Source organism: Thermothelomyces thermophilus, chromosome 1 (genome assembly GCF_000226095.1).
Source record: "Thermothelomyces thermophilus ATCC 42464 chromosome 1, complete sequence".
Classification (NCBI taxonomy): domain Eukaryota; kingdom Fungi; phylum Ascomycota; class Sordariomycetes; order Sordariales; family Chaetomiaceae; genus Thermothelomyces; species Thermothelomyces thermophilus.
Genome location: NC_016472.1, coordinates 1,893,289 through 1,920,150, shown reverse-complemented (window position 1 = coordinate 1,920,150; position 26,862 = coordinate 1,893,289). Strand labels below are relative to the sequence as shown.

Below are 26,862 nucleotides of genomic sequence, written 5' to 3'. Positions count from 1 at the left end.
AAGAAGCAACTGACTTTCGTGGAGTGTTCACGTTTCCAAATTGAATTCAACGTCTCAACCTCCTCCCCTTTTTTCCTCCTGTAAATTTTAGGCTTGTGTCGTCAACAGCGCCGACCTTGCTCATCTCGCTCTTTGCCTAATTATTGATTTCTTGCGTCACAGCATCCCGACCTCGCACCCGACCTCGCACCCAACCGTTTATTAATTCAGAGGAGCGGACAGAAACAGTTCTGCAACCGCCTGCTCCGACTCTCACAACTCCTCTTTTTTCTAAGTTGCCCTCCCCAACCCAGTAGCCATCGTCTTTCTTCGAGACATCCAAAAAGGACGTCACGGGAAAACTTTGTTAACGGAGGGGCAGGCAAGGAAAGAATTGACTGAAGAAAGGGAGAGAAAAAAAAAAAAAAAAAGAGGACAAAATGGCATCGGCCCCCCTCCTGACCCAACCCCGCCTGCGCGCCCTGGCCCCGGACCCCCCCGCGGCCGTGCGCGTCCGCAACCTGGCGACGACGCTCCGCCGCGCCGGCCGCGACGCCTGGGGCCGCCCCCGCCGCGCCCAGCCCTGCCTGGTCTCGGCCGAGGTGGCGTTCCGCGAGGCGTTCACGGCGGCCGCCGCGAGCGACCGCCTCGGCGCCGACACGGTGCACTACGGCACGCTGAGCAAGGCGGTCCTCCGGAGCATCGAGCTGTTTGAGGGGGAAGCGGGGGAGGAGGAGGAGGAGGAGGAGGAGGAGAAGGAGCGGAGCCTGCGGGACGTGCTGGGACGCGTGTGGCTCGATCTGACGGGGTCGGAGCTGCTGCTTCTCGACGGCGGGCGCACCGCTCGGACGGGACAGGAGGGGGCCAAGGGTGAGGGGTTTCTCGACCTGAGCAAGGTGCGGCTGCTGTCGGTCACTGTGGCGTTGCCCAAGGCATCGCTCCTGGGAGATGGGGTGAGCCTGACGGCGAGCGCCGTGTTCGACTCGGCGGGCGCGGTGGAGGGCCGGGCGATGGCTTTGGAGGTCAGCAGGCTCAAGGTGCCGACGCTGGTCGGCGTGAACGCGAATGAGAGGCTGGCAAAGCAGTTCGTTATCTCGACCGCTACGGTTGAGAGGTTTACGAGGGCGGAGGATGTGTACACCGATATTGAGCGAGACATTGTCGCGGTGAGTTCACCCATGGTAGCAAGAATTATTCCCCCAACCCCAAACAAGCAACATTGCGTTGTTACAAGTGAATGTCCGCTGACACTAGCGAATTAGGCCATGGAAAAGTCGTCTTTTGAGACCCTCGAAGCCCTGGGTGCTCATCTAGCAGAGACCGTCCTGAGTTCAGGCTGGCACGAGGATGGCTGGCAGGTCTGCATCCGGATGGAAAAGCCCACGGCAGTCCCCATGGCGGATTGCCCCATTGTCGAGGTGAGAGCTACGCGGGAGTCTAGTTTAAAGGAGAAAAAGGCAGGCACATCCTGAACCAACTGGGTAAGGAGAAGAACAGAACAAAAACACTCTTATCATGCCGTCTAAACCTCTCAGTCCCGGGGGGTTTCGAAGTAACTCGTGACCTGGGTCGGCAAGGGAACATGACAGGAAACATATGAGTTATTCCCTGTCGCACAGAGGGACGTCGCCGTTCGTGATCTCGTTGACAAACTCCATATCTGGGTCAAACAGCATTACGTGGAAATGCTCCACCGATTTTACGGACTTGAGGGAGGCCCAGTTCTTGAACCAGATGACCTGTCGTGTCGTTGGTGTCAGCATCACGAGACAGCTACGGGGTGTTAGCGCAACCGACATGATCCGGACGCATCCTGGAGAATTTCTTGCGAACGTAGGCGTCGATCTCGGCGCGCGCCGCGTCCGTCAGGTCGCCCGTTTCCGGGTCTTCCTCGAGCGCAAACTTGGTCCACACGACGAGGTGCACTATCCGCTCGTCGATGCCGTACGGCCAGTCATTCCTCAGCACCTTTACGTCGTCGTCGAACTCAAAGGGCCGACCTCTCGGAGTGATGGGCAGCGTCCACCCGAGCCTCTCGGAGAGGATAAAGTTCATGACGCTGCCATAGTCCTGCCTGAGCTTCCAAGTATAGGCCAGGTATCGGCGGAGGTCCGACGGGACTCTCTGGAACAGCTCCAGCCGGTTCTGTGCCACCTTCTGTTGCACCACGGCCCACGAGTCACGTTGATATTCGCTGTCTGGCGTGCTGATGATGCCGCGGTCCTTGTCCGAGATGTTGCGGAGGAAGTCGGGGCACTCGGCAGTTCTCAAGTGTTCGGGAACGTTCACCTGCCAGTAGGGCAGGTCTTGTGTTGTGCTGCCCATCTGTTCTGTTGTTGTGTGTAGCCGCAAGCTGACTCCGCCTTGGAAGCTCAGGGTTTTTACTCCGTAGCGTTAGGTATTAATTATTGTTTTTTTTGCCTTTCGATAACCGTCCGAAGTCTGATTCAGATGCAGGGTTCAATCAAAGTTGAGACATGCGTTTGACAACTTGCCGCTCGATGCAAGCATGACTTGGCAGTATGTATGTATTCGACTCCCGGTAACGGCCGAGTTTTCCAGACAGTTGGGCGATATCCCTGGTACCGTAACTTACAGCGTAACTAATGCGAGTACGGATGTATGTACAGTATGTACGGAGTAATCCGTACATCCGTACATACCTTATGTGGGGCCGAAATCCTTGTCCGCTGGCAACCCGAGGACCGGCGAGGCTTGCGAGATGATCCTGGGGCTCACGGGGATGCGACCCGTAATTCAACTTTGTTGAATCGAAAATGCTAATAATGCGTAGTCGAGCGCAGTAACTACTGGGTGTAGTGTGAGGCAATGCTAGTGTACCGTACGTATGGCTACCGTACGTATGGCTGTTCCTTTTTATCATGCCACTGACTAGTTATTGCTCGCCCAAGGCTAGCGTTGTTAGTTATTTGGCTGGGGCAGCTGAAACGATGACTTTGTGGACCGCAATGCCAAGCTCGCCCTCGGACATTCACTTCCCATGGCTCGTGTCCTAGTACTGCGTCCACACGAGATGGGGTGAGCGTATGTGCCTATGCACGCGGTCCGAGTTACTTGGCGATGGTTTGACGGCGCGGAATGCGGCTCAGGTTTGATGTGCCCCAGAAGAGGCCTAGTGCCGGCATAGCCTCGCAGAGGCCAATCGGGAGTTGTCTCGAAACCACAGTCTCTATAACGCGCATGAGGAACGAAATATCCCAGTTTCCGTCACCACGTGGGCCCGGTCATTTGACCCGGTGGTGCTGGCAGTGCGGTGTCGCGGCTGGACATGGACGGCAAAAAGCATCCATCTGCGGACCCATCACAGAGGCGGTGCTACCGGCCTGGAACCCTCAGTCGGCCCCCTCCGTAGACTTGTCTGGATGGACTGCTTCCGTCAAGTGGGGTGGAGCTCGCCCAGAGGAAGCAAGGAGGGACTGAAGGTGAGCCGAAGGCAAAAGAGCTCGGTTGCGATGATTCCACAAAAATGGCCGCAAGCCTTCCGAGCATGTAGTGTAGTGTAATTATATAGCGTGCGGCTTGACGCGATTCTTTCCGCTTTGCATGAGCCTTGGCCGGTTAAAATTCATACTGCGCATGCCTGGATCGGTTGGCTACTGTACTTTAGTATCAATTCGGTCACTTTCTTGTCAAAAGGGGGAAACCGCTTGCAACAGGTGTTGCCTGCTTCGTCTTGCCCATCAATTGAACCCCCCAGGGGGTGGAGTGCGGCGAGTGACCAACCTTCACCGTTTTTTATTGAAGCGAACCAACTCCCCATTTCCCCGTTGATGACTGGTGGATCTTGAATGATGGGCGGGAAGCCGCCACCGGCTGCTAAGTAGTTTTTAGTTCCCGTTGGGCTGAGACTGCATTAATAGCTCGTTGCGGGCTTTTAGTGTGGTAGTATGCAGAATACGCACCTACGCAGTAAGACATACGGAAGTAACGTTAAGGCACATCAGGTTCCTACGCACCAGCCTTAGGTACCCAAGGTATGGCCGTAGGTATGTATTACCTAGGTACCTAGGCATGCAACTAAGGGATACCTCTACTCGGTAGTGTATGAGTGGACATGCTTCAACATTAGGGATAGGTACGACAGGGGGCATTCGGCCTGGGCAACTTGGAGAGAGAGCGGCACAGGGGAGGCTCGGCAATGATGAGGAAGGGCCTGTCGTTCGTAAAAGGGGCGAGCCGCGAGACATTATCGTTGAGCGATTACTTGACCCTACTGCAATCTGCCGCGAAAATCAGTCACCTGGTGGTAATCACTGTTATCTTCCGTCCAGTTATCGTTCTCCGTCGAGTTGCAACTGCCCCCTTGTGCATACAATCGGTGCTCGATCGCAGGTAGTAATGACCTCGCACAGACGGGGAGCTCGACCTCAGGTAGCCGTCCAAAGCCCTCAAGTTGCCGCAATGGATTTGTGCCACAGTTATACCAACCAAGGTGCTCAGCATTGTTTGATCTTGATTTTAAACAAGGGGCAACCGAAATAACTACCTGCCCCACTTACACGACTGACAGGGGGGGAGCTCTGATAATAGCATCAAAAGGTCCAGTTAGTACGGAGTACCCAGGGTCGTGCGCACCTCTTGGGCGACCCGACCGCTTTTCCGTCACCTTCGTCGTCCTTCCCTTCTTCTTTTCGTATCAATCCGACCATCTGCTTTTTCCTTCTCGTCTCTCCAAACCACGCACACACACCAATCCCACCACCTCTTTCTTGACAGGTAATGTGAGTACGCCAGACTTGGGTTTAGATCCCCGCCAAACGAAACAGCCCGGCCCCGCACCTTGAAGCTCTGCCAAATCACTGCTCCATCCCCATTTCCACCGCTGCCAGGAGGGGTTGATCCAGTCGATCCCACTTCGACCCAAGGTTGCGCAACAGACCGCAATTACGTCAATCGGCTAATTTATCCTTTCAAAACAGAACCTTCCCTTCAAAAACCTGCCTTCACACCTTTATCTGACGCCAAACTCCAAACTCCAAAGCCCAACGGTTCTCGAGCTGCGTCTTCGTGATCTGGTTAGGCCCGACCTCCGTTTCAACACCCTCTCCAACTTACACCCTCGCGACAGACAGCCCAGTGTATAGAACAGACATCAAACATGGCGGCACAAGGAGTCAAGAGCGCCCTTCCCACGCACCTTAAGCCGGGCACCAACGACGATACCGAGTTCGCCAAGAGGCATCATGGCAAGACAAGATCCCACATGGTAAGTTCTTTCAATGTTCTATTTCCAACGTCCATTCTTGAGCAGTCATTCGTGGGTAGCGTGCGGGAAGCCGTTGCCCATACCAAACGCTGTTTGGGCGGCCAAGCAGTTGAGGAGCCGTGACGGGGGACCTGAGCCCTCGCAGCTGCGTCAGTGACACTGGCGGTGGACGGTTACGCAATTGTATGCTCAATGCCAGCGCCCTACCTTGGCTCCGACACCAGGGCGCCACTATCCAAGCCCCCTTTTACGAGGGAGCAAGAAGGTGCTTTGGCCGAGTTACGGGCCGACATGGGAGTCTTCTTCAAACCCTTGGGCTCCTAAACAGACTCCCGGGCTCTGCCATACGGCATGCGCGTTTGTACGGACCCTTTTTCCAAAGCCAAGGATGAGGAAAAGCGAGAAGACAAGCCGCAAGTGACGGTCCCGGATATTGTTGTCGATAGTTTTCGATTTTTTTTTGGGTTCTATTTTTCCGCTCTTGCCCAGCATTTGGAGAAAATGACGTCAGACTAACTCACGGATTCTCGACAGGCCTTCGAGAACACCTCGACCAACATCGCGGCCGCCCAAATGCGCAATGCGCTTACGAACCTGGCCGAGACTGTGAAGGACCCGGAGCAGAAGAAGGCAAGTGGCGGTTTGTTGATTGGGCAAGGGACGAACAAGATTGGCATCTAACGGGTGATACAGTTGTTCGAGACCGAGATGGACAACTTCTTCACGCTTTTCCGCCGGTACCTGAACGACAAGGCCAAGGGCAACGAGGTGTAAGTGCTTTTTGTGATGGAAACAAGGCGAGGGCTGACAAGGGCTGCCGCAGTTCATGGGATCGCATTGCGCCTCCTGCCGAGGGCCAGGTTGTCGACTACGACGATCTTCCCAACTCGGAAGCCGTCCAATTCCTCAACAAGCTGGCAGTGCTGAAGCTCAACGGCGGCCTGGGTACCTCTATGGGTTGCGTCGGCCCTAAGTCGGTCATCGAAGTTCGCGATGGCATGTCCTTCCTCGACATGTCGGTCCGCCAAGTCGAGTACCTCAATCGCACATATGGCGCCAATGTCCCCATCGTCCTGATGAACTCGTTCAACACGGACGAGGATACCGCCGCTATCATCAAGAAGTACGAGGGCCACGGGGTGGACATCCTCACCTTCAACCAGTCCCGCTATCCCAGAATCTACAAGGACTCCCTCCTCCCAGTGCCCAAGTCTTTCGACTCCCCCCTTCACGACTGGTACCCGCCGGGACACGGCGACGTCTTCGAGTCCCTGTACAACTCGGGCACCCTGGATAAGCTGCTTGAGCGCGGCATCGAGATCATCTTCCTTTCCAACGCCGACAACCTTGGCGCCGTCGTCGACCTTCGTATCCTCCAGCACATGGTAGAGAGCGGGGCGGAGTACATCATGGAGCTGACAAACAAGACCAAAGCCGACGTCAAGGGCGGTACCATTATCGACTATGAAGGCAGCGTGCGTCTGCTCGAAATCGCTCAGGTCCCCAAGGAGCACGTCAATGAGTTCAAGTCGATCAAGAAGTTCAAGTACTTCAACACCAACAACATTTGGATGAACCTCCATGCCATCAAGCGCGTGGTGGAGAACAACGAACTCGAGATGGAGATCATCCCCAACGGCAAGACCATCCCCGGTGACAAGAAGGGCGAGTCGGACATCAGCATTCTGCAGCTCGAGACGGCCGTGGGCGCCGCCATCAAGCACTTCAGGAACGCCCACGGCGTCAACGTGCCGCGCCGCCGTTTCCTGCCCGTCAAGACCTGCTCAGACCTGATGCTCGTCAAGTCGGATCTGTACACTGTTAAGCACGGCCAGTTGCAGATGAGCGCCAACCGCTTCGGAGACGCCCCGCTCATCAAGCTCGGCAGCGACTTTAAGAAGGTGTCCGACTTCCAGAAGCGCATCCCCAGTATCCCCAAGATCATCGAGCTCGACCATCTCACCATCACGGGTGCCGTTAACCTCGGCCGCGGCGTCACCCTCAAGGGCACCGTCATCATCGTCGCGACTGAGGGCCAGACGATCGACATCCCGCCGGGCTCCATCCTGGAAAACGTCGTCGTCCAGGGTAGCTTGCGCCTGCTCGAGCACTAAGCGGTGCTCTCCTTGGGAGCAGCGGTGTTCCTATGCGTCATCGGCATGTCGGTGAGGCGGGCTTACTCTTTCTTCTGCGTTCTTGGGCCTGATACATATCATAATATGGCGACCTTTGCATATGGATTTGGAGGGTGAAAAAACAAAACACCCTCGGTGGTGGTTAATATGACGTGGTATGGCCTTGTCTTCTCAGCACTTTGCCCCTGGCAGAGTAAACAGTGGACGAACTTTAGCCTACCATTTAGCACTTATAGACATTTTGTAGTAGCCGTGATTATCAAGGTCGATTTGAATCGTCCTTGCGCTGTGCATGTGTCGGTAGCGACTCTTGTCTGTTACGCACTTGATCTGCGTAAGTGAGTTAAGGTTCCAGCCAGCTCCCATCGGAGAGTAGTGATAGACCAGGCGAGGGCAGAAAGTTGGGATTCACACACAACAATCTCGACGGCGACCGAGCCTGCATCTCAAGCCGTCCTACTCGTTGCCAAAATCGTCACGCAAGTTCCGATCTCTAAGTCCTGCACAAAGAAACGATCAAGTCGATTTCGGACTCGTCGCTGCCGTTGCCGTTGACGGCGAATGGGACATGCGCTCGTAATAACCGCCCGGTCCTTCCTCAACACCTTTAAAACGCCTTGTATGACCACTGTGATGTCTGTCCCAACCTACACCGATGCAAAAAAATAACCACTAAGGAGCGAGGGCAAAGCCCTTGCGGGGCTAGCTAACTCCCTTTCCGCTTCAACTTTTCACTACACTCGGGACAGTACCACGTCCCGTTGGGCTCGCTCTTGAGCCCGACGCAGCCCCAGTGGAACCACTCGTAGGGGCACTGGTCGTTGTCGCAGGCCACCATGTTGCCGAAGCTGACGTTCTGGCACGAGCAGTACTTGCGGTCGTCGCCGGCCTCGTCGTCCTCCACGTCGATCATGTCCACGTCTTCTTCCTTGATCCCGCGCCCCGGGTGGGGGCTCCGCGGGTGGGCGGTGTTTCGGTCTGCCCCGTTGCTGTTGTTGCCGTTGGGGTAGCTGCTGGTGCCCGAGGGGGTGCGGTTGTGAAGGCTCGAGTCGCGATTGCCGGCGCCGGCGCCACCTGTCGGGAGCGAGGCGGCGGCTTGGTTGGAGGCGGAGCGGGAGAGAGACGCGGCCGGGGTGCCGCGGCCGCCGGTGCGCGTATCGCTCTCGTCGTCGCTGGCTGATTCGGCGTCAGAGAGCTCGCTTTCGGCGGCGGAGGAGGGTGAGTTCTTGGCGGCGCGCTTGACGCGGGACAAGCCGGATTTTTGGACGCCAGCGCCGGCTGCCGGCGTCCCCTTTTTGCGGCCGCCTGCACTGGAAGGTGTGCCTGCCTTGCGCACCCCGCCGGCGAGCGTGGCCTTGGATGTGGCCCGCGGCCCAGCGCTACCAGCGCGCTGAACGCCCGCGGCCGTCTGGGCCCCCTTAGGCGTGCCTGGCCCGAGCGAAGAGTGGCGGGCTAGCCCGCTCGATGTCGCGGGCAGGGTGCCCAATCCGCTATTCGACCGGGGCACGCGCTTCGTTGCCGGGCCGGCTGAGCTCTCTCTCGCCTGGCGGTTCATGATCATGCTCGCTGCCGGGGTGGCAGGCGCCGAAGCCGAAACTTGTTGCTGAGTCTGAGCACTGCGAACCTGTGCATTTGCCGCCCGGGCTTGCGGTATGTTGTTAAGAGCTGAGGAAATAGCATTCGCCGCATTCGCGCCTCGGGGGCCACCAGTCCCGTTCGTCGCGTTAGCAGCACTAGGGCGCAGGAGAGAGGGGAGTTCATCGGGGTCGGTAAAACCGGGCTCGCCGCGGTCGTAGAGCATCTTGATCTGCATGTCGAGCTGGCGAGTATGCTTGTCCAAGTTCTGCTGCAACTTCTGGGTCAAAGCAATCTTCTCGTTCGACAACTGCTCCGCTAGCTCAAAATTCTTCCTTATGGTTGCCCGATATTCCTCCTCTTTTGGGTTTGGATGGTGGCTGCCGTGTGCCTTGATCCACTTCTGGATGCGCCCATCCCGTTCTTCAATCTCCCGCACCAGCTTGTCATATTGACGATCCTTGTCTGCGATCTCTTCTTGCAGGAAGCGCAACTCCTCAGCCAGGTTCTGGGTCCTGTTGATAAACTCGTCGAGGATCAGTGCCGGGTCGAGCGGTTCGGCAGGTGGCATCTTCCTGACGAAGTCGATAGATAAATCGTCTCTAGGCATGGCTGTTAACCCGCCGTACGGCGTACGTAGTGCACTGCCCGCTTGGAATCACGTTCTGATGAGGCTAGAGTTGAAGCTTGTGACGCGGGTCTCCCCCACTGCAAGCCAACCTGACTTGAGGGGGACGAAGCGCTGGCGCAGCGAACCTGCTGCAGAGAGCCTGGGCCCAGGAGCCCCCCCAACCTTGGGAAGTGCAGCAGCGAGTTGAACTGTGGCAGACGAGAAATACCGCCAGGACTTGTAGGCTCAAAGACACACCAATAAATGGTTGTGAAAGCACTGAACAAGCATAATCGCGGTACGCGAAACAGGTGGAACGAAGCCAAATTGTGGATGACGCAGGGCGGCTCGGCTCTGCTCAGAAGTTCCCTATGGAAAAGTGCTTCACGGAGGAAAATTCCACAGGCTCACCTTGCGCAGTACCAAAAGGGATAATTTCAGACGCCAGGTAGCCCGCACCCCTGTCTTCCAGAGGATGCGCGGTCTGGGGATTTGATGAAAGTCGAGCTGGATACGGATAGTTCGAGGCCAGATTCTTCCATGTGGAGAGCGAGCAAGTACGGACTCTCTCTTGTCGCGCCAGTCGGCCAAAATCCGTGGTTGCCCTCTCAGCGGAAGAAGTTCGGCGGTCAGCCTGCCCAATGAGAAGCCCGAAAACCTCGATGCCACTGGGCCTCTGTGGAAAGGGGAAGTGGCAGGGGCATTGACTACGCTAGCCAAATCAGGCCTAACGGATGCCAAGCTCAAGGGTCGATCGCCACATGGAGGGTGCCGCGGATTTGTTCGATTCGAGATCCGAATCCATGCAAGCTCCATCATCAACAATCCGGATCATTCGTAAGCGCTTTTGACAGTACCATAACCGCTATCAGCATCGTTCTCGCCTTTTGCATCCACTAAGCTACGCCCAGATTTATTTTCGTTGAAAAAGAAACCCCGTTATCGGCCCCTCAGTTCAACAAATCCAGAGATTGCATCGCAGTGCCCTTCTTTTTACCGGGCCCCGATCCGTGGTGTTCCTCTCGGGGGCCAGGTACCTAGGTCTTGACATAGCGAACACCAAGTGTGACGATGGATGTCTCGGCCTACCAATATAGGCCCCCAAAGCCCAACTATCTGCCTCACAATATCGAGGCCGATGACCCCATCGTGGAAGAGTACGCCGTCCCGCTCGGCAAGGCTGACGACCGCGAAAATGCCATCTTCTTCAACAAGATGAAGTTCGCGGCGCAGGAGTACGGCATTGTCCGTCCCAAGGGGTACAGGGTCTCGTACCACGCCACGCCCGAGATGGAGAAGCATCACTTTGGACAGACGCACCCCATGAAGCCGTGGCGCCTGACGCTAACCAAGAGCCTTGTCACATCGTACGGAATGCCCTTTGCCATGGACAACTACGTGACGCGGGAGGCCACGTACGAGGAGCTCAATGCGTTTCACTCGAGCGACTATCTCGACTACTTGTCAACAGCAACCCCCGAAGACCAGCCACAGGATATAGACAACTCTGACAAGGAGGTCAAGTACAACCTCGGCGGGAGTGACTGCCCGCTCTTCCATGGGCTCTACAACTACTGCTCCATGTCGGCGGGATGCTCACTCGACGCTGCGCGCAAGATCACCAACAACCAGTCCGATATCGCCATCGCTTGGGGCGGCGGGCTACACCACGCCAAGAAGTACGAGGCATCGGGCTTCTGCTATATCAACGACATTGTGCTCGCCATATTACAGCTGCTGCGCATCTACCCACGCGTGTTGTACATCGACATTGATGTGCACCACGGCGATGGCGTCGAAGAGGCCTTTTACTCGACCGACCGCGTCATGACCGTCTCGTTCCACAAGTACCACCCGGAGACCTTCTTTCCCGGCACCGGTGCGCTCGAGGACAATGGGCCAAAGAGCGAGCACAACCCGGGAGCGCACCACGCCATCAACGTCCCCCTACAAGACGGCATCACGGACGAACAGTACGAGAACCTCTTCCAGAGCATCATTGGTCCCATCAACGAGCGCTACCGGCCGAGCGCCATTGCGCTACAATGTGGCGCGGACTCGCTGGCAGGCGACCGTCTCGGTCGCTTCAACCTCCGCGTCCAGGGCCACGGCGCCTGCGTGCGGTACTGCAAGAGCCTCGGCCTACCGATGATTATGTTTGGCGGCGGCGGATACACGCCGCGCAACGTTGCACGTGCCTGGGCATACGAGACATCGATCGCCATCGGAGCCGACACGCGGATCCCCGAAACCATTCCCGAGCACGCGCCGTGGCGTGAGCATTTCATCCATGACACGCTGTTCCCGACACTCGAGCAGAGCATGAACGAGCCGCGCCATAACCGCAACTCGGACAAGCGGCTGCGCGAGATTGTCGCTCACGTACACGAGCAGCTCCGCTTCGTTTCGCACGCGCCCAGCGTCCAGAGCACCATTATCCCTCCTGATCTCGGGCCGATTAGGGACGATGTGGAAGCACGCTTGAAGGAAGAAAGTGAAGAGAAGGACGGAGGGTTGAGGAAGATTCAGGAGGAAGGGTTAGGACAAGAAGGGGAATTTTAAAAAGAGTACGGGACGGCCGTATGTACAGTAGGGTCTTGGGCACGGCGTCGATGTATTTTCGAGCCCGACAGACTCCATTGGCGCCCGAAGCAGTAGTGAGCAAACAGGATACCCATTTTCAAGATGTCAGGGAAAGCGATCGTCTATTCGCTCTGATTTTAGCGACCGCGCCGTTCTTCTTTAACCACCCGACAAGCGGCCCACTGTCCCGGTGGGGCCTCCGGGCTTCCGGGGCATCGACTCCGCCCCGAGTCGGTGGAGTGGGGCTGCTGCATGCGGGAGCAAACCGATCTTGCAGCGGGGCCACGGGGGGGAGGTCAGCGGAATGCCAATTGCATCATCGGTTTTGAAACAACTTGCGCTCAGCCTTTCAGATCCAACGAGCCATCCGCTTATCAACCACCAACCACATTGGAGAACTGAGTACGCTTTGGGAGGTGCTCCGTATAAAAGAGACGGTGGGGGCCGAAGAGATGAGAGACGTCTCATCAAGTGATGGGATATTCTCTGAGACCAAAGGCTTGAGAACCCCCCCCGAGGTGACCGGCCACATGCATTGCAGAGTCGGGCCTCATGCGGCGCAGTCATAATCCTCTCGACCCAGCCATTATCGCTTTCTTCGGACCGTTGAGACCCCATCCATCCTCTGCTGCCCAAGCCGCTGCTCGATACATAGTTCGAATCACATCTTCACAGCGACAGCTTCGGGGACGTAGTTAGTGGAACCATTTTCACACTAGAGTGCCCTTTCAGGCCGACCTTGACCTGTTCCCAGTTCCCGCTTTCCAATCTTGTTATCGCCCCTTGTCGGCCAAACCCACTCTGCATGCCGAGGCCTGTCGGCAGTTGGAAGGTTGGGACACAGGCTACAGCGGCCCACCGATACTTTGCATCCTCGACACGCCTTTGTGGGTGGGTGATTCGATTCCTCCCCGACTCCTCCTCGGCCACGTTAGCCGCACACAAACCGCCACCATGTCACTGCAACGCGTCTCGTCCATTGAGACCTTCACCACCATTCCTACCAACGGTTCCCGGCCGAGGAGGACTTCGGATGCATCCACTCGCGCGCGCAAACTGACCTTCAACCCGCTCCCGCAGCGATGGGATCCCCCGACAACCCTTGACCAGCTCGCCGCTGTCGGGGCCTTCAAGGTGCCCAAGTGGAAGCGATTGCATAAGTTGGCCCATGATAGCTTGTCTAGCCAGCCATTGACGCTGTTTTCAGTCCAAGTAATTGTCGGGGTTGCCTCGTGCTTCTTCGGAGCCGGCATCGTCTTTGGCTATGCCGCAATCAAGCCCGTGCTGAGGGCCGAGGGCGCTTACAGGCGTATCTGCGCCGCCCAGAACGGGTCGCCCGATGCCGTGGATACTTGCGCCGACATGCACCTCAACCTGATGTTCACCGTCGCTGCGGTGGCTACCAACGTCGCTGCGTTGCCTGTCAGGGCGATCCTTGACCATCTCGGTCCTAGGGTCTGCGGCCTCCTCGGGAGCCTCTCCCTCGCGACGGGCGCGCTCCTGATGGCGTTCGAGAACCGGCTGGAGTTCGACGCCCTGCTCCTGGGTTACTTCTGCCTGGCTCTAGGCGGTCCCTTCACCTACATCTCCTCCTTCCAGCTGTCGAACGCCTTCCCCCGCCGCTCGGGCTTCATCCTTGCCCTCCTAACCGGGGCGTTCGACGCATCCAGCGCGCTGTTCCTCGCGTACCGCATCGTCTACGAGAAAACAGATGGCGCCTTCGGCCACCGGCGGTTCTTTCTGGGCTACCTCCTCGTACCGGCTGCCATCGCGTTGCTGCAGATGACCCTCATGCCTTCGCAATCGTACAAGACGGTAGGCGAGCTCGTAGAGGAGATTGAAGCGCCCATCCATGCCGTCGCGGAGCCGGCGCCATACGACCGGGTGGACGAGGAGACCGCCCTCCTGCAGGAGGAAGAGCGCCGGCACAGGGCGGACGTGATCGAAGGCATCCAAAACCTGCTCGGTTCTTCCAAAGCGGACGCGCAAACGGAGCGCGAAGAGCACGTCAACAAGCTTTCGGGCGTCTGGGGCGTCATGCACGGCTACACGGCCTGGGAGCAGATCAAGTCCCCCTGGTTCATTCTGATCTGCCTCTTTACTAGTACGTATACATACATACATGTTTTTTTTTTTTTTTTTTTTTTTTTTTTTTTTTTTTTTGCGGTCATTCTTGTTCACTACTCCTAAGGTCCACTACTAACTAACCTTCTGGCTCAGTCATCCAGATGACGCGAATCAACTTCTTCGTCGCCACGGTCCGCTCTCAGTACGAGTCCCTCCTGGGCTCGCACGAGGGCGCCGTACCGCTCAACAACTTCTTCGACGTCGCCCTGCCGCTGGGCGGCATCCTGGCCGTCCCCTTCATCGGCACCGTGCTCGACCACACGTCGACCCCGACGGTGCTCGCCGCGCTCGTCTTCTTCGCCACCGCCATCGGCGTCCTGGGCGTCATCCCCCGCAGCCCCCCGGGCCGGCTACGCCAACGTCACCCTGTTCGTGCTGTACCGGCCCTTCTACTACACGGCCGTGTCGGACTACAGCGCCAAGGTGTTTGGGTTCGAGACGTTCGGGACCGTCTACGGCACCGTCATCGCGCTCTCGGGCGTGCTCAACTTTGCGCAGGAGGGGCTGGACTGGCTGTTTGAGCGCCGCTTCGGCGGCGACCCCGTGCCCGTCAACGTGCTCCTCCTCCTGCTCGGCCTGGCCGTGGGCGTGACCCTGGTGGGCTTTGTCTGCTCCAAGGCGCGGCTGATCGCCCGGCAGAGGGTTCCGGAAGGGGAGACTCCCTAACCCGTCGGGTTGGTTGGTACACTTCACTGATCGGTCGATGTGGTTGTTTTGTGTCGAGGTGGAATTGCTTGGTATGTGCGGGATGGGATCAGTTCTCGAGTTGGAACCGTTGTGTATTCTTCTTCACCTCTTTAAAAGAGGACGGCCAAGCAAAAGCGAAACAAGCATTGCAAGCAAGGAGTTTAGTTGTCGGGCATTATGATTCGGGCTTTCTGGATCATTTGATTGATTAGGGAAAAACGGACTCTGTTTTGGTTTTGAAAACAGGCAGGCCTTTTTTTTTTTTTGGCTTAATAGGCTATGAAGTAGTCAATTACGAAATGAAGCGTACACACTCGCTGGCCCGAGAATCGAGGTCGAGATACCAGTTTTGTTTCCTTACCTGACCTTTTTCTTAGGGGGGGGAGAGAGAGAGAGAAAAGAAAAAAACGGAGTTTGCAGTGTTCGCTTCTCCCTTGCCACACGTCTCATGACAATTAAAGCCATGGTTCATTGACTAAGGGCTCCAATTGTCAAGTTGAAAAGCTGGTGCTACGTCGTGCCTTCCCTGGCCACGTTCATGAGCGGTGATATTGGGGGGTGGGGGACGGTCGATGTTAACCCCTCTCTTTAACCTTTCCTTCCATTATGGGAAGAACTTCTTTCCCTGTTTAATTTGAAGTTTCCCACCGTCCTCTCGCTTTCCTTCCCTCGTTCTGCGGAAGACAGTGCCGTGCAAAGCACACCCATGCATGGAGTACGGATTACCGTCGATTGGACAAGTCTCAAACTCAATTCGAGTCGAGTTTTGGCGAATCGCATGGCTGGCTGGCTACCTGCCTGCACAAGCCCGACGGCAACGGCTGGGCCCGCTTCTCCAACGAATGACACCTGTACAGTACCTTAGGTACCTACGTCTATACATGGCTGACCTTGCTGGGCCTGCATCCCATGTTCCCATGTTTGGCAGGTTCGTGTGAGCTCGGTGGGGCCCCGCTCTTTCCTGCCGCTCGCCTCTACCTAACGATACGCGCGACTCGAAATTTGGCTCACACGTTCCCGTTTTCCCGCGACTTACACACACACACCCACTGTCGGTTGCTTCAACAAGCAGACCCCATCACCCTTCTTGGCGCAATGCCTCACAGAACAACCTCGTGTGCGCGTCGATGCAAACACTACGCTTGGCGGCCGCCGGGCAACCCAACCAGATGGGACGACCACCTAGGCTTACCGGTTCAGGGCTAATGCAATACCCAGAACCGCCCGGTCTGGCGCTTCCGGGAGCTCGCTCACTGGCTCTGCGGCCTCGCAGCCCGTTTAAGCGCCCACGCTGCGAGACCAATCACAGAGGGGCTGCAGTCGAGGGCCTCCGCAACCTAGGGTCTTCCGCACGCTATTCTGTCGCGTGTATGTACGTACATACGATGCATACCTTCTCGGCGCCCCTCTCCTCGCGGCCGACCCTTGCTCTTGTTCCCGCTTCCCCCCTTCCCACCCCTCCCCCCCCTGTCCGATCGCTACGCGGCCTGCGCATCTGGCCGCATATTGCCCGGCCTGACAACTTCAGTTTGGAAATTTGAACTCCAAGCTTCAGTCGATCTGACCGTGAAGCTTGACTTGGAAGCCAGAGTCCTTTGCAGCATTTCGCAGCGTCCTGCAGCCTTTTCCTTCTCCCGTTCTCTTCCGGCAAGCAGCTCCTTCAGTTCGGTGACCCTTCCACAACTGCCCCTCCCCCCCGCTTCCCGCTTTCCAGACAGGGTTGTCTCCAAGGGGAGGGTTCTGCCACTCGACATCGCCAACCCCCATCGCAAAGCTCGGCTAGGGCGACTCTGACACGTCCGCGCCTCCTCCAATACTCGACTTCGCAGGCCATCCACTCTCTCTGGCGCCATGGCTTCCCGATCGCGCGACGTGCCCGACGAGGAGCTCTTTATGAGTCGTCCGCGGCCGACTGAGGACTGCGACAGCCCGACAGTCGAGCCTCTGAGGATATTCAGGCCCCAGAGCCCGGCCGCCGATAAGGGCTCATCTCGGCCTAAATACCCTGCTCCGCCCTCGTCCTCCTCCTCGGCCGCAGGGTCTGCTTCTGCTGCGGCGTCCAAGCCGGGCATCGCATCTCTCCCGCCGCTGCCATCGTTCCCTTTCGGCGCGTCGAGCTCGGCTGCTCCGCTGCCCTATCCCGACGACGACAACAAGGCCCAATCCAAGCCACAGCCCAAAGCCAGCCGTCTCCCCTACCCCGATGTCGAGTCCAAGCCTTCGCCTCCGGGAGGCAGGGTCTACAGCCCCCCGCCCGCGTCCTCGAGCTCGAGCTCGCCGGCGCAGAATGACTCGTTTCCCCGACCGACGGTGAGCACCGGAGAGAAGAAGACGGGGCTTGCGGAACGGCGCGGAGCCGCTCCCAAGCCCTTGCAGAGTCCTGTTAGCCCCGGCACCGATGACGAGGACACCGGCGGCCTCTTTGCCAAGCCTCTAAGGAACCCAGCCTCTGCCGCACCTGCCCCCAAGATTTCCAACGCATACCAGCAAAAGCCCTACTACCCCCCGCCTGGCGGCGGGGCTAGCCAGGCAGCCCCTATCAACCGCATCTCTTCAACCGCCTCCAATTCGACAACCCGGGCCAGCCGTGGGTCGCCGCCACCACCCGAAACCCCCGTCGTCGAGCCGGGAACCATACCCGGGGGTGGGATCGAAGCGCGGTACGCCGCCGCGGGCATATCGGGTACGGCAACTCTCAACAGCCTCCAGACTCCGAGCGCCGCCGCGCAATCGAGGTTGGCGCAGTACGGCAGCCAAGCCCCGGCTGCCCAGCCCCAGCAGCCGCAGCCGCGGCCGTGGACGCCCACCGAGACCCCGGGCCAGCAGCCCTTCGGGCCTCCGACCGTTTATCAGGGCGCCGAGGTGGTGTCAAATCCCACGCCGCCGCCGCAGCAGACGCCGGCGTTCAACCTACCCAAGAACCCCAACCCGACCACCCAGGTGCCAGCCGGAAGCGCCCTGCAGGTCAGTGTGCTGGAGCAGGACTTTCAGCGTATGCAGGCATCTACTCCTCCGCCTGCTTACACCAGCGTCAATCCCAACGCGATCTCCAAGTACCCCGACGAAAAACAGCGGCCGACACAACCACATCCCAGTTCAAGCGTGCCAACCACCACAGCAGCAGCAGCAGCAACAACAATAACAGCAACAACAGCTGCCGCTCCCATTGCCGCGGCCTCCGCCAGCGCCTCGAATGCCAACCCGCTGGCAAGCCCTAATCCGGTCAGCTCCCCGACGCCCCAGAAGCAGAGCCCGGCCGGAAACACTGCTACCACAATCCCTGCGCATAACGCCGGACATCCCGCATTGGCCCAGGATAATAAACTTGCGCCTGGCCAGAATGGGCAGCCTGCACTGACACACACTCCATCGCTCCTGGCCGCTGCCCAGTCGCCGCCCCCGCTGCCCGAGGGTTGGATCGCCCACCTGGACCAGAACTCGGGCCAGTATTATTACATCCACTTGGCGACGCAGGCCACGCAGTGGGAGTTTCCCACCGGGCCCACCCCTTTAAACCACGATATCGCCCCCCTGTCGCCGACGGCGTCGACCTACGGAAACCCCTTGGGATCACCGTTCCTGGGCGGCGGGAAGGCGGGTCTTGCCTCGCCCATGTTCCAGGCCCAAGGTCATCCCGGGTATGCCGAGAGCATCATGAGCGTATCCGCATCCGTCGCCCCAACGATGGCCGGGTTCACCGGGCCTCCCCCCAGCGCAGGCGTCGAAATGTACAAGGTCATGCCGACCAACGGCGTGTACTTTGGGCCCTACCTGCGCTACGTCAACATGGACCTCGAGAAGGGCATCTGGTACGGCAGCATCCTCCTCGTCACGGACGCCCCCCAGCCTCCTACCATCCACGTCCACCTGAGCGTGGACCTCTCCCCTAATCCCCGACAGTTGATCCCACAGAGCATCTACCAGCACCAGCGGTGGGTTTTCTACAAGTACGAGATGGACCTCCAGATGTCGGAGCAGGGCACCGAGCGGTGGACGTACGCCGTCACGTCGCATCTCGGCTGCACGCGGTACGAGTTCGTGGTCGCCGGCCGGTACGAGACGGGCTGGCGCATCATTGCACACTCGGGCAACGACTTTTCCCCCTCGACCAACCAGAATGAGCGCGCCAAGCTCGGCGGCGTCGGCTTCATGTGGAAGGACATCCTGCAGAAGAATGTCGAGTGCGGCGGCTTCCACGTCCAGCTCGGCCTCGGCGCCCAGATCTACGGCGACCGGCTGTGGAGGGAGTTGCCCTTGCTGAAGCAGTGGCTCTCCATGCAGGGCAGGGAGAACCGCAAGAACGCGCCATGGACTGCGAGGCACCAGGAAGAGGTGTCGCACGCCTACTTTCACTACTACACCAGCCACTTTGACCAGCCGTACATGCGCGAGGCCTTTGCGCAGATTCCGCACATCCTCCAGATCGATGACCACGACATGTGAGTTGCTTGGCCCTGCCTGCCTGGGATATCTATCCTTGGTGTGTGTCCCCCCCGACTGACCTTGATTGACCCTCTTCCAGCTTCGACGGTTTTGGCTCGTACCCGGACTACATGCAGTCCTCGGCCATCTTTAAGGGCATCGGCCGCATCGCCATCGACATGTACCTGCTCTTCCAGCATCATACAACCGTCGAGATCCTGCGGAACGTCAGCTCCGACATGGACCTGTTCACCATCACGGGCTCGGGCTGGCACTTTGTCAAATACCTCGGCCCGGCCGTCGTAGTGGTCGGGCCGGACTGCCGGTCAGAGCGCACACTGACTCGCGTCATGGCCGGCCCGACGTATCAAGGCATCTTCCCCAGGGTGGCCACGCTGCCGCCCAGCGTGCAGCATTGCATCTGGATGATCTCGGTGCCTGTCGTGTACCCGCGACTCGAGACGGTCGAGACGCTGGCCAACACGTTCGCGACGGGCAAGAAGGCCGTCAACACGACGTACAACATCCTCGGCAAGGTGACCAGCTCGGTAGCGGGCGTGGTCGGTGGAAAGGAGGTGGTGCAGCAGGGATTCAAGGAGGTCAAGAAGGCGGTTGGCAAGACCGGCCTGATGGGCAGCGTGCTCAATCAGTTTGGCGACATCGATATTGCCGAGGAGCTCAAGGATCTCTGGACGCACGAGTCCAAAGACCTGGAGCGCACATACCTCATCCGCACCCTGCAGGGGATCGCCCAGCAGAAGGGTATCCGGATGACTTTCCTGTCTGGCGGTACGCATTATCACCCAACCCCCCCCTTCTCTTTCCTTCTTTCCCCTTTCCTTCCGTTACCTTCCCTTCCCCTTGTCGCCGCAAACCTCCATTCGCTAACGATTTGCTCCATTCCAGACGTCAACTGCGCGGGCGCCGGTCTCGTGCACGACCCGTCTCACCCGTCGGATCACAAGACCATGTACCAGATCATTGCGTCGCCCGTGGTCGCAGCGCCCTGCTCCAACTACATGCTCAAGATGCTGCACAACAACAAGCTGCTGTACGTGCCGCAGAATGGCCACAGGTCGACGCACGAGGTGTCGGACACCAAGGAGGACATGATGGAGATCTTCCACACGGACGCGTCGGGCGCCGCCAGGGAGCACAAGAAGCTGATGGCGCGGCGCAACTACGTGGCCATCGTGGCGTACGATCCCGACGCCATCGCCGGCGGCCAGCTGCAGGGTCCGCAGGGGGTCCAAGGAGGGCTCAAGCCCGGGTATGCGGCCAGCGTCGCCAGCGGGAGCCAGTCGGGGCTGAGCAAGCTGAGCCTGGCCGTCGACTTTGTGGTGCAGGGAGATGGCCCGTATCAGACGACGACCAAATACGGGCCGGTGATTGTGCCGCATCTGGAGTATGGGCATTGATCGATCGATCAAGCTCATACTATTTGCTGTGTTCGTGAGAGAGGGGGGTGATGACGCGCATATTTCTCGAGGTTTCTCTTTCTCGTCCCGTCCAAGGGGCCTTTGCTTGAATGTCCTTTTTTTTACCCTTTTTTCCCCCAAGGTTTCTCGGTAGATAGTGGCTGCTCGGTTTTGGTTTCATAGCTTTGGCTAGCGGGTGTTTTTGAATGAGATACATGACGACCGACATACATCGTCAGTGCTTGCTATCTACATTATTATTAGTCTCCGCGAGGACGCTTTAGATCGACCACCCGCCCCCAGGTCCGTCCGCGCCGATGCACCATGATTGAAATCATAGCCCAGTCCAGCTGCAATCAAGGCATCCAGGGCCAGACAGGTCGCTTCCCTGCCCCGCGTTCATAGGTTAAACAACTTCTTGAGCTCGTCTATGGTGTCTTGAGGTCCCGTGACCGAATGGCCGATGGTGCGCGGGTCGTTGTAGATCTCGTAGTCGTTGCCGCCCTCGAACGTCTTGTCGCCGAAGAAGTGGATCGTCGTGTAATGGACGCCACCGGGCCGCTTCGCCTCGTTCTCAATGTGCTGCAGACAGTACGTCTTGTCCCAGCCGGTAGGAAAGACATCGAACGAGATTTGCCCGCCAATGGAGAATCTGTTTTCGCCTTTGCGATGAGCATTGCCGGTCCAGATGTAGGAAGAATAAATATGGCCGAATCAGAAGAAAGAAAAAAACAGTAGAAAATAAGTGAGGGAAAAAAGGAGGGGGGAGAACGCACGTCAAGCCCAGATGGCCAAAACGCTCGCGCAGCTTCTCGACAAAGGCCTTGCGGACGCCGTGCTCCTTGTCGTACTTCTCGAACTCGTTGCGCTCGCTCACGGTGGCGTTGCGGCCGATGGGGGAGACGTTGATCATGCCGTTGCGGAACTCGACAAAGGTGCCGCGCTTGACGGGGATCTCGAGGTCGGCAATGTAGTGGAGGATGAAGCGGACGAGCTCCTTGTACTGGTCCTCGCCGATCCACTTGATGAAGCTGTTGGACGGCAGCGGCTCGCCCAGCCGGTACGCCGTCAGCCCGTTCTCGGCGAAGCAGAAGTCAAACAGCGTCGTCACGTCCACGCCGGGCCCGCCCAGCTGCTCCTGCTGCTTGACCAGGTCCGAACCCCCGACGAACCCGATCGCCACCTTTTGCCGGAGCCGCGAGAGCAGGGAGAGCATCTCGGGGGAGGCCGACTATTTTCCATCCATCCGTCCATCCATCCATCCAGAGAGACAGAGTCAGAATATGAGGTACAAGTGAGACAGAGGGGAAGCGGCGGGAAGCTTTGCTGGGCTGGATGACCGCGGAGGAGGATACCCAAAAGAAAAGGATGCGGTCAACCCAAACCAAAACAAAAACGTACCAGACGCGCGGGCGTGAGAGTGCCATCGACGTCAAAGAGGACGATCGTGTTCTTGATCTCGCGCTCGGCGAGGGGCGGGTAGGAAGCCATTGTCGAGTTGCGGTTTGGCGGGGGGCGGGGGGCGGGGTTCGAGGGCAAATTTGGCAGGAAAGAGGACGGGAACCGAGAGGAAAACTTGGAGGTTCCCCGAAAATTGAGAACAGAAAAAAAGGACGGATCCTATTTGGTTTCGAGGTAAAGACAAGTCAGGTACCTACCAAACCTCGATAGGGCAGGCATGAAGTTAAAAAGATCCAGTAGCTAGCTACAAAGTTTCGGTGAGTAGAACCCCTCTTCGAGATCGCCCACAGCAGCCCCACGTTGTCATCCGGGGAAGCTGCGACAGGGCCGTCAGGTAAACACTAGTGTCCGGCTTGACTAGTGTAATCCGTCGACACACTTGGTAAGCGACACCTTTGCCCCTCCTTCGCCCCTCTCCGTCGAGCATGCCCCACATCTCCTTTTTCCGCAGCAGCTCAACACGGCGGGCAGCGAAGCGGGGAGTCGTCAGGGGCTTCAGGTGCCCTCTCCACTACAGTTCAATTCGGCCCCACACTCAACGGCCAGAACAACAGACTCGGACACAACAACACACAAAACTTGACGGGGAGGTTGAGAGCATGAGTAAATGAACATACGTACACGCCGTCATCGAAACGCACGGACTGGGGTCGATGCTTTTGTTTACGTCTCCGATTTTGATCCGCATGACCCAAACGCGCACGATGATGAACCTCGCGACTTATCGCCAAAGAGACGTCATCAACCCCTGAACTCCAGCCCTGCTCATCAGCATAAAATGCCATCCACGTTACACCAAAAGTATATATACATCAGAATCTCCAGCCATTGCCAAACAGCTGCAGAACCGACGAGACACTGGCCATGAATAACTTGTGAAACCACACCCCCGCATGCAGAATCGTCGTTACGCCGTTCCAGACAAGCAAGCCGGGCCTGCCGTTGCCCGTGTCCTTGTGGCTACACTGCCCTCGTACAACGCCAGGCGCCGCACCCGTCGCTCAGATGATTGAGCGAGGTGAGGAGGCGAAGAGGATTTCTCTGTCAATATGGTCTCGTCCAAAGCGTAGATACTCCTGTTTATAAGGCGGCCTGATTAGCTTCCCCTACAACCCACCCCTCTCCCAGCCCTTCTCCACGCAGTAGCTTCAAGGCGTAGTCTCCCTGTCTCTCCCGCTCATGATGTCAAGCCTCCCGAGACATCCGCCAGCGTGCCCGTCATCTCCACCACCAGGTTGACCACGGTCCCAACGGTCCAGATCCCGATCAGCCCCCAGCCGATGCGGCGGCTCATGATCCAGCGGTTGGACGGCACGGCGATCAGCAGCACCAGCAGTGTCAACAGCAGCGTGATGGCCGAGATCATCAGGGTCCCGCCGACCTGGATCCGATACGGCTTGTAGCGCAACTCGGTGCCGGGGTGCTTGCGCTGCTTGCGCTTGGCCTTGGCGATGCCCATCCACGCGCCGCCGATGCCGACGCCCAGCAGGATGTTCAGCATAGGCCCGCCGAAGCAGGCGGCCAGGGCCATGACGGGGTACCCGAGTCGGGCCACCGTGACGTCTGCGACGAGGTCGCCGAGCGAGTTGCCCACGGCGAACACGGTCAGCCCCAGGATGGCCTCTGAGATATCAAGGATGACGCCGAACGCCTTGAGCACGCCGACGACCTCGCCCGCGATGGTGGAGATCCAGGCGACGGAGATGATGAAGCCCAGGAAGCAGAGCAGGAAGTGGTATCTGGGTTTCTGGGACGCGGTCGTGGTCGCCAGGAGCCCGGCCAGCAGGCAGAGGGAGACGAGGAGGGAGTAGAGCACCATGCGCACCAGCGCCCGCCGCGGCTCCACCATGTCGTCGGCCGTGTTAGCCCACACTACGAGCACGACGAAGAGGGGGCCGGTGAAGAGCTGCACGGCGACCAGCCAGCGGTTCCACCCGCCGCTGGCCGGCTTGTCCGAGCTTGTCGGTGGGAAGGTTGCGGAGGCTGCAGGCATGGGAGGAGGTATGGGGGCAGGATGCGGGGCGGAGCCAGGGGCGGGCACGGTCAGGGCGGCGGCGGGTTGGGGATGATTATCGAGCGAGAGGGAGGACGGGGATAGGCTGAAAGGCGATTTTAACGAGGCGGCGCGGGCGCGCCGTCGGTATGCCTGCCACTCTGTCTCGGGACGAATCTCGGCTGCGCCGTCTTGTACCACGAGCGCTGGTGCTATGTTGCCGGGATGGCCAGGTGCTGGCGGATCCCCTATGTCGTCTTCGGGGTCGCCGCCGTCATCGTCATCGTCGTCGTCGTCGTCGTCGTCCGGGCTCTCGGTTTCTACTACCGGCAACGTTGTGACGAGGAGGAAGACGCTCGGAACCGAGGCCAGGCTGACCATCTTATCCCACAGCGTCTTCTGTTTCCAGCCCTGAATGGTGGGGAAGATGGTGGCGAGAAAGACATGGGGCGCCGGCAACAGGCTATAAGGCCACCATCTAACCGGCTTCGGCTGCTCTTCCTGGTCCTCCAGGCCCGGAAAACGTTGTCGTCCCGGATCCATCGGGGCCGGGAAGGAAAACGCGCTCAACTCCTGGTGAACAGGAGTCAGCGCAGCGGGCGATTCCGACAGACGCGGGAAGGGCGAAGTAGAGGGAGATGACTGCCCGCTCGAGCGGCCACTGGGAGACGGAATTCTGATGTTGAGCAGTTGCTGGGGTTGCTTTGGCGGCGACGAGATGTCTTGGCCCGCTGGAACGGCCGGGACCACCGGCGGGGCGAGCAAGCCATCGGCGGTACGGGAGGCCGAGTTCGACCGCGTATGCGGCACAGTAGAAGAACCGGGACGAACGAGTCCGGAATTATCCAGATTCAGAGGCTCATTCCCATACGACAAGGCGCGCTCCATTCTGGGAGGGGCCTGCGCTGGCAGTGTCTTGTTCCGCGGGCGGCCTCGGGAATCCGGGAGGTCAGCAGCAGCTGGTTGGTGAGAGTGCGACCTTGCGGGAAGCAGCGCAAGGTGCATGTTCCTCTCCTTTTGCAGCGACGACAGGACGGATCTGAACTCGAGCACGCCCAGCAGGCTGGGTCTGATGGGTGTGATGGTGGTGTTGCTCCGCCCCCAACGTGGGCGGTTGACGCGCATGCTGCTCGCCATCTCGGCGGCAACGTGCATCTCCCGCCGTTCTTCGTCCTCCCCGGGGGGCGACACCGCGTCAACCTCGATGCGAGGCGCCCGTTCGAGCATACCGATGTCGGCTGGCTCGGAAACATTGCCCGAGCGGCGGCCAACAGGGGCGGCCTCGTCCTCGTCCGGTTCGTCCCGGTAAGGCTCCAGCTCGTCACTGCCGCGGGCCGAGGGACTGTAGAGGTGGGCGCGCGCAGCCGCATCCCTCATGCGCTGGCGTCTCCTCCGGGACGTGAACCAGTGCCACCCGACGACGACGGCGACATAGAATAGGTAGAAGCCGATCATGGTGAAGCACTCCCACAGGTGGAGCTCGCCATCGGCAAGGAAGACGACGGTAAAGCTGACGGCGACAATGAAGAAGACAATGTCCCTGACGAAGGGTCGTCTGTTGACTTTGAATTCGCGCACCAAGGCCATTGAGCCGGCCACGACAGCGGTGATGAAGCCGGCAGCGCCGATCAGCTCGCCCACGGCCATGCTCCCGCTGTTGGAGGCCATGGCGGCGAAGGTGCTGAAGACGTCCGGGGAGCCATTGCCGAAGGCGAGGAAGGTGACGCCGGCCAGGCTCTCGCTCAGGCCCAGCACGCTGGCGATGGTGCTCAGGTTGACGCTGAAGAAGTCGCTGGCGGCGATGCCGATGGTGGTGAAGAGCAGGGCGAGCCAGAGGGCGAGGATGGCGAAGGCGACGGGCTTGGCCCCGCCCAGAGTGCAGTAGTAGAAGGAGATGTAGTGGATCAACCCGGCCTCGTCGTCCTCGCAGTTGGCCAGGGCGAAAGCACACTGGTCCGCGGCGTTGTGCACGTTGCGGCAGTCGGCGTCGGCTGGATAGTAGTAGGTCATGTCTCGGGCGCCAAGGACGGGCCGACCGTGTCCATCGCGAGCGCCGAGGATGGTGCCTCGCGCCGACTGGAACAGCGCGAGGGCAGCTATTGTCGCGACGAGCAGCGCGGCGGCAACCACTGGCCGGGCGCCGAACCGTCTGCGCATTGGGCGGGATGGCGGCATGGCGTCAGCGGCGCATGATGGCGAGGAACAGATTGGCGCGACGAGTGCCGCCGCGAAGTCGATGCTGGGAGGATGAGATGCTATACGGTAGCTAAACGTGGGCGACAAATGACCGGCCCAAGCTTCTGCTTCTGCTGCTGCTGCTGCTGTCGTGATTGTTGGTACTGTTGTCGTAGTTGTTGTCTGCAGTGATCATGAGATCAGTACAGCCGTGGCAAGTCTTCATTCACCGTGTAATTGTTCGTGCGCAAGGTAGGCAGGCCAAATAGTGGACAGGCTTAGCAAAAGAGGATGGCCCCGAACGAGCACAGACGAGCTGTCGCATTGTCGTCGTGGCTTTGGGACCGCCACAAGGCGACGCGTGGATGACCGGGATTCGGGGCAGGGCGGGGGAGCTCGGTAGGTTGCTTCGGAGAAGGGTATGGATTATTCGCTAATTCATTCCTTGTTGTCCCGCTCGCTGGGGCGAA

General features: G+C 58.9%; 8 protein-coding genes across 8 annotated transcripts; 4 read left to right on the top strand and 4 right to left on the bottom strand.

Moving 5' to 3' along the window:
- Positions 1 to 1,195: 1,195 nt before the first annotated feature.
- Positions 1,196 to 2,514, bottom strand: MYCTH_2294962 (uncharacterized protein). The gene is made up of 2 exons (XM_003658718.1): positions 1,777 to 2,514; positions 1,196 to 1,718 (listed from the first exon to the last, which is right to left on the bottom strand). Exons 1-2 carry the CDS (start codon positions 2,302 to 2,304, stop codon positions 1,581 to 1,583), a joined length of 666 nt encoding a protein of 221 aa, XP_003658766.1. The 5' UTR covers positions 2,305 to 2,514; the 3' UTR covers positions 1,196 to 1,580.
- A 1,997-nt stretch (positions 2,515 to 4,511) lies between these two features.
- On the top strand, positions 4,512 to 7,404 carry MYCTH_2294959 (uncharacterized protein). Its single transcript, XM_003658717.1, has 6 exons — positions 4,512 to 4,716; positions 4,982 to 5,015; positions 5,069 to 5,206; positions 5,741 to 5,836; positions 5,900 to 5,976; positions 6,030 to 7,404. The coding sequence occupies exons 3-6, from the start codon at positions 5,099 to 5,101 to the stop codon at positions 7,318 to 7,320; spliced, it is 1,572 nt and encodes a 523-aa protein (XP_003658765.1). The 5' UTR covers positions 4,512 to 4,716; positions 4,982 to 5,015; positions 5,069 to 5,098; the 3' UTR covers positions 7,321 to 7,404.
- A 643-nt stretch (positions 7,405 to 8,047) lies between these two features.
- Positions 8,048 to 9,526, bottom strand: MYCTH_105786 (uncharacterized protein; the record flags this gene model as incomplete). Its single annotated transcript, XM_003658716.1, has 1 exon — positions 8,048 to 9,526. One exon carries the CDS (start codon positions 9,524 to 9,526, stop codon positions 8,048 to 8,050), a length of 1,479 nt encoding a protein of 492 aa, XP_003658764.1.
- Positions 9,527 to 10,345: 819 nt separating this feature from the next.
- On the top strand, positions 10,346 to 12,211 carry MYCTH_62332 (histone deacetylase phd1-like protein). The gene has a single exon (XM_003658715.1). It carries the CDS (start codon positions 10,598 to 10,600, stop codon positions 12,086 to 12,088), a length of 1,491 nt encoding a protein of 496 aa, XP_003658763.1. The 5' UTR covers positions 10,346 to 10,597; the 3' UTR covers positions 12,089 to 12,211.
- Positions 12,212 to 13,063: 852 nt separating this feature from the next.
- MYCTH_2106347 (uncharacterized protein) lies at positions 13,064 to 14,902 on the top strand (the record flags this gene model as incomplete). The annotated part of the gene is made up of 3 exons (XM_003658714.1): positions 13,064 to 14,213; positions 14,330 to 14,604; positions 14,660 to 14,902. 3 exons carry the CDS (start codon positions 13,064 to 13,066, stop codon positions 14,900 to 14,902), a joined length of 1,668 nt encoding a protein of 555 aa, XP_003658762.1.
- Positions 14,903 to 16,619: 1,717 nt separating this feature from the next.
- Positions 16,620 to 20,773, top strand: MYCTH_2294947 (uncharacterized protein). Its single transcript, XM_003658713.1, has 3 exons — positions 16,620 to 19,362; positions 19,446 to 20,134; positions 20,252 to 20,773. The coding sequence occupies exons 1-3, from the start codon at positions 16,775 to 16,777 to the stop codon at positions 20,761 to 20,763; spliced, it is 3,789 nt and encodes a 1,262-aa protein (XP_003658761.1). The 5' UTR covers positions 16,620 to 16,774; the 3' UTR covers positions 20,764 to 20,773.
- Positions 20,774 to 21,000: 227 nt separating this feature from the next.
- Positions 21,001 to 22,588, bottom strand: MYCTH_2294943 (uncharacterized protein). Its single transcript, XM_003658712.1, has 3 exons — positions 22,165 to 22,588; positions 21,540 to 21,994; positions 21,001 to 21,415 (listed from the first exon to the last, which is right to left on the bottom strand). The coding sequence occupies exons 1-3, from the start codon at positions 22,252 to 22,254 to the stop codon at positions 21,163 to 21,165; spliced, it is 798 nt and encodes a 265-aa protein (XP_003658760.1). The 5' UTR covers positions 22,255 to 22,588; the 3' UTR covers positions 21,001 to 21,162.
- Positions 22,589 to 23,205: 617 nt separating this feature from the next.
- On the bottom strand, positions 23,206 to 26,531 carry MYCTH_2294942 (uncharacterized protein). The gene has a single exon (XM_003658711.1). The coding sequence runs from the start codon at positions 26,372 to 26,374 to the stop codon at positions 23,402 to 23,404; it is 2,973 nt and encodes a 990-aa protein (XP_003658759.1). The 5' UTR covers positions 26,375 to 26,531; the 3' UTR covers positions 23,206 to 23,401.
- Positions 26,532 to 26,862: the final 331 nt, after the last annotated feature.

Excerpts from the sequence above, each read along its gene's own strand:
- MYCTH_2294942 (XM_003658711.1), bottom strand. The coding sequence starts at position 26,374 with ATGCGCAGACGGTTCGGCGCCCGGCCAGTGGTTGCCGCCGCGCTGCTC.
- MYCTH_2294959 (XM_003658717.1), top strand. The coding sequence starts at position 5,099 with ATGGCGGCACAAGGAGTCAAGAGCGCCCTTCCCACGCACCTTAAGCCG. Across the intron at positions 5,207-5,740 it reads GCAAGACAAGATCCCACATG|GCCTTCGAGAACACCTCGAC; the intron begins GTAAGTTCTTTC and ends GATTCTCGACAG. Across the intron at positions 5,837-5,899 it reads AGGACCCGGAGCAGAAGAAG|TTGTTCGAGACCGAGATGGA; the intron begins GCAAGTGGCGGT and ends CGGGTGATACAG.
- MYCTH_62332 (XM_003658715.1), top strand. The coding sequence starts at position 10,598 with ATGGATGTCTCGGCCTACCAATATAGGCCCCCAAAGCCCAACTATCTG.
- MYCTH_2294962 (XM_003658718.1), bottom strand. The coding sequence starts at position 2,304 with ATGGGCAGCACAACACAAGACCTGCCCTACTGGCAGGTGAACGTTCCC. Across the intron at positions 1,719-1,776 it reads CCAGGATGCGTCCGGATCAT|GTCATCTGGTTCAAGAACTG; the intron begins GTCGGTTGCGCT and ends ACGACACGACAG.
- MYCTH_2294943 (XM_003658712.1), bottom strand. The coding sequence starts at position 22,254 with ATGGCTTCCTACCCGCCCCTCGCCGAGCGCGAGATCAAGAACACGATC. Across the intron at positions 21,995-22,164 it reads CTCTCACGCCCGCGCGTCTG|TCGGCCTCCCCCGAGATGCT; the intron begins GTACGTTTTTGT and ends GATGGAAAATAG. Across the intron at positions 21,416-21,539 it reads TTTGGCCATCTGGGCTTGAC|ATTCTCCATTGGCGGGCAAA; the intron begins GTGCGTTCTCCC and ends AGGCGAAAACAG.
- MYCTH_2294947 (XM_003658713.1), top strand. The coding sequence starts at position 16,775 with ATGGCTTCCCGATCGCGCGACGTGCCCGACGAGGAGCTCTTTATGAGT. Across the intron at positions 19,363-19,445 it reads CAGATCGATGACCACGACAT|CTTCGACGGTTTTGGCTCGT; the intron begins GTGAGTTGCTTG and ends ACCCTCTTCCAG. Across the intron at positions 20,135-20,251 it reads GATGACTTTCCTGTCTGGCG|ACGTCAACTGCGCGGGCGCC; the intron begins GTACGCATTATC and ends GCTCCATTCCAG.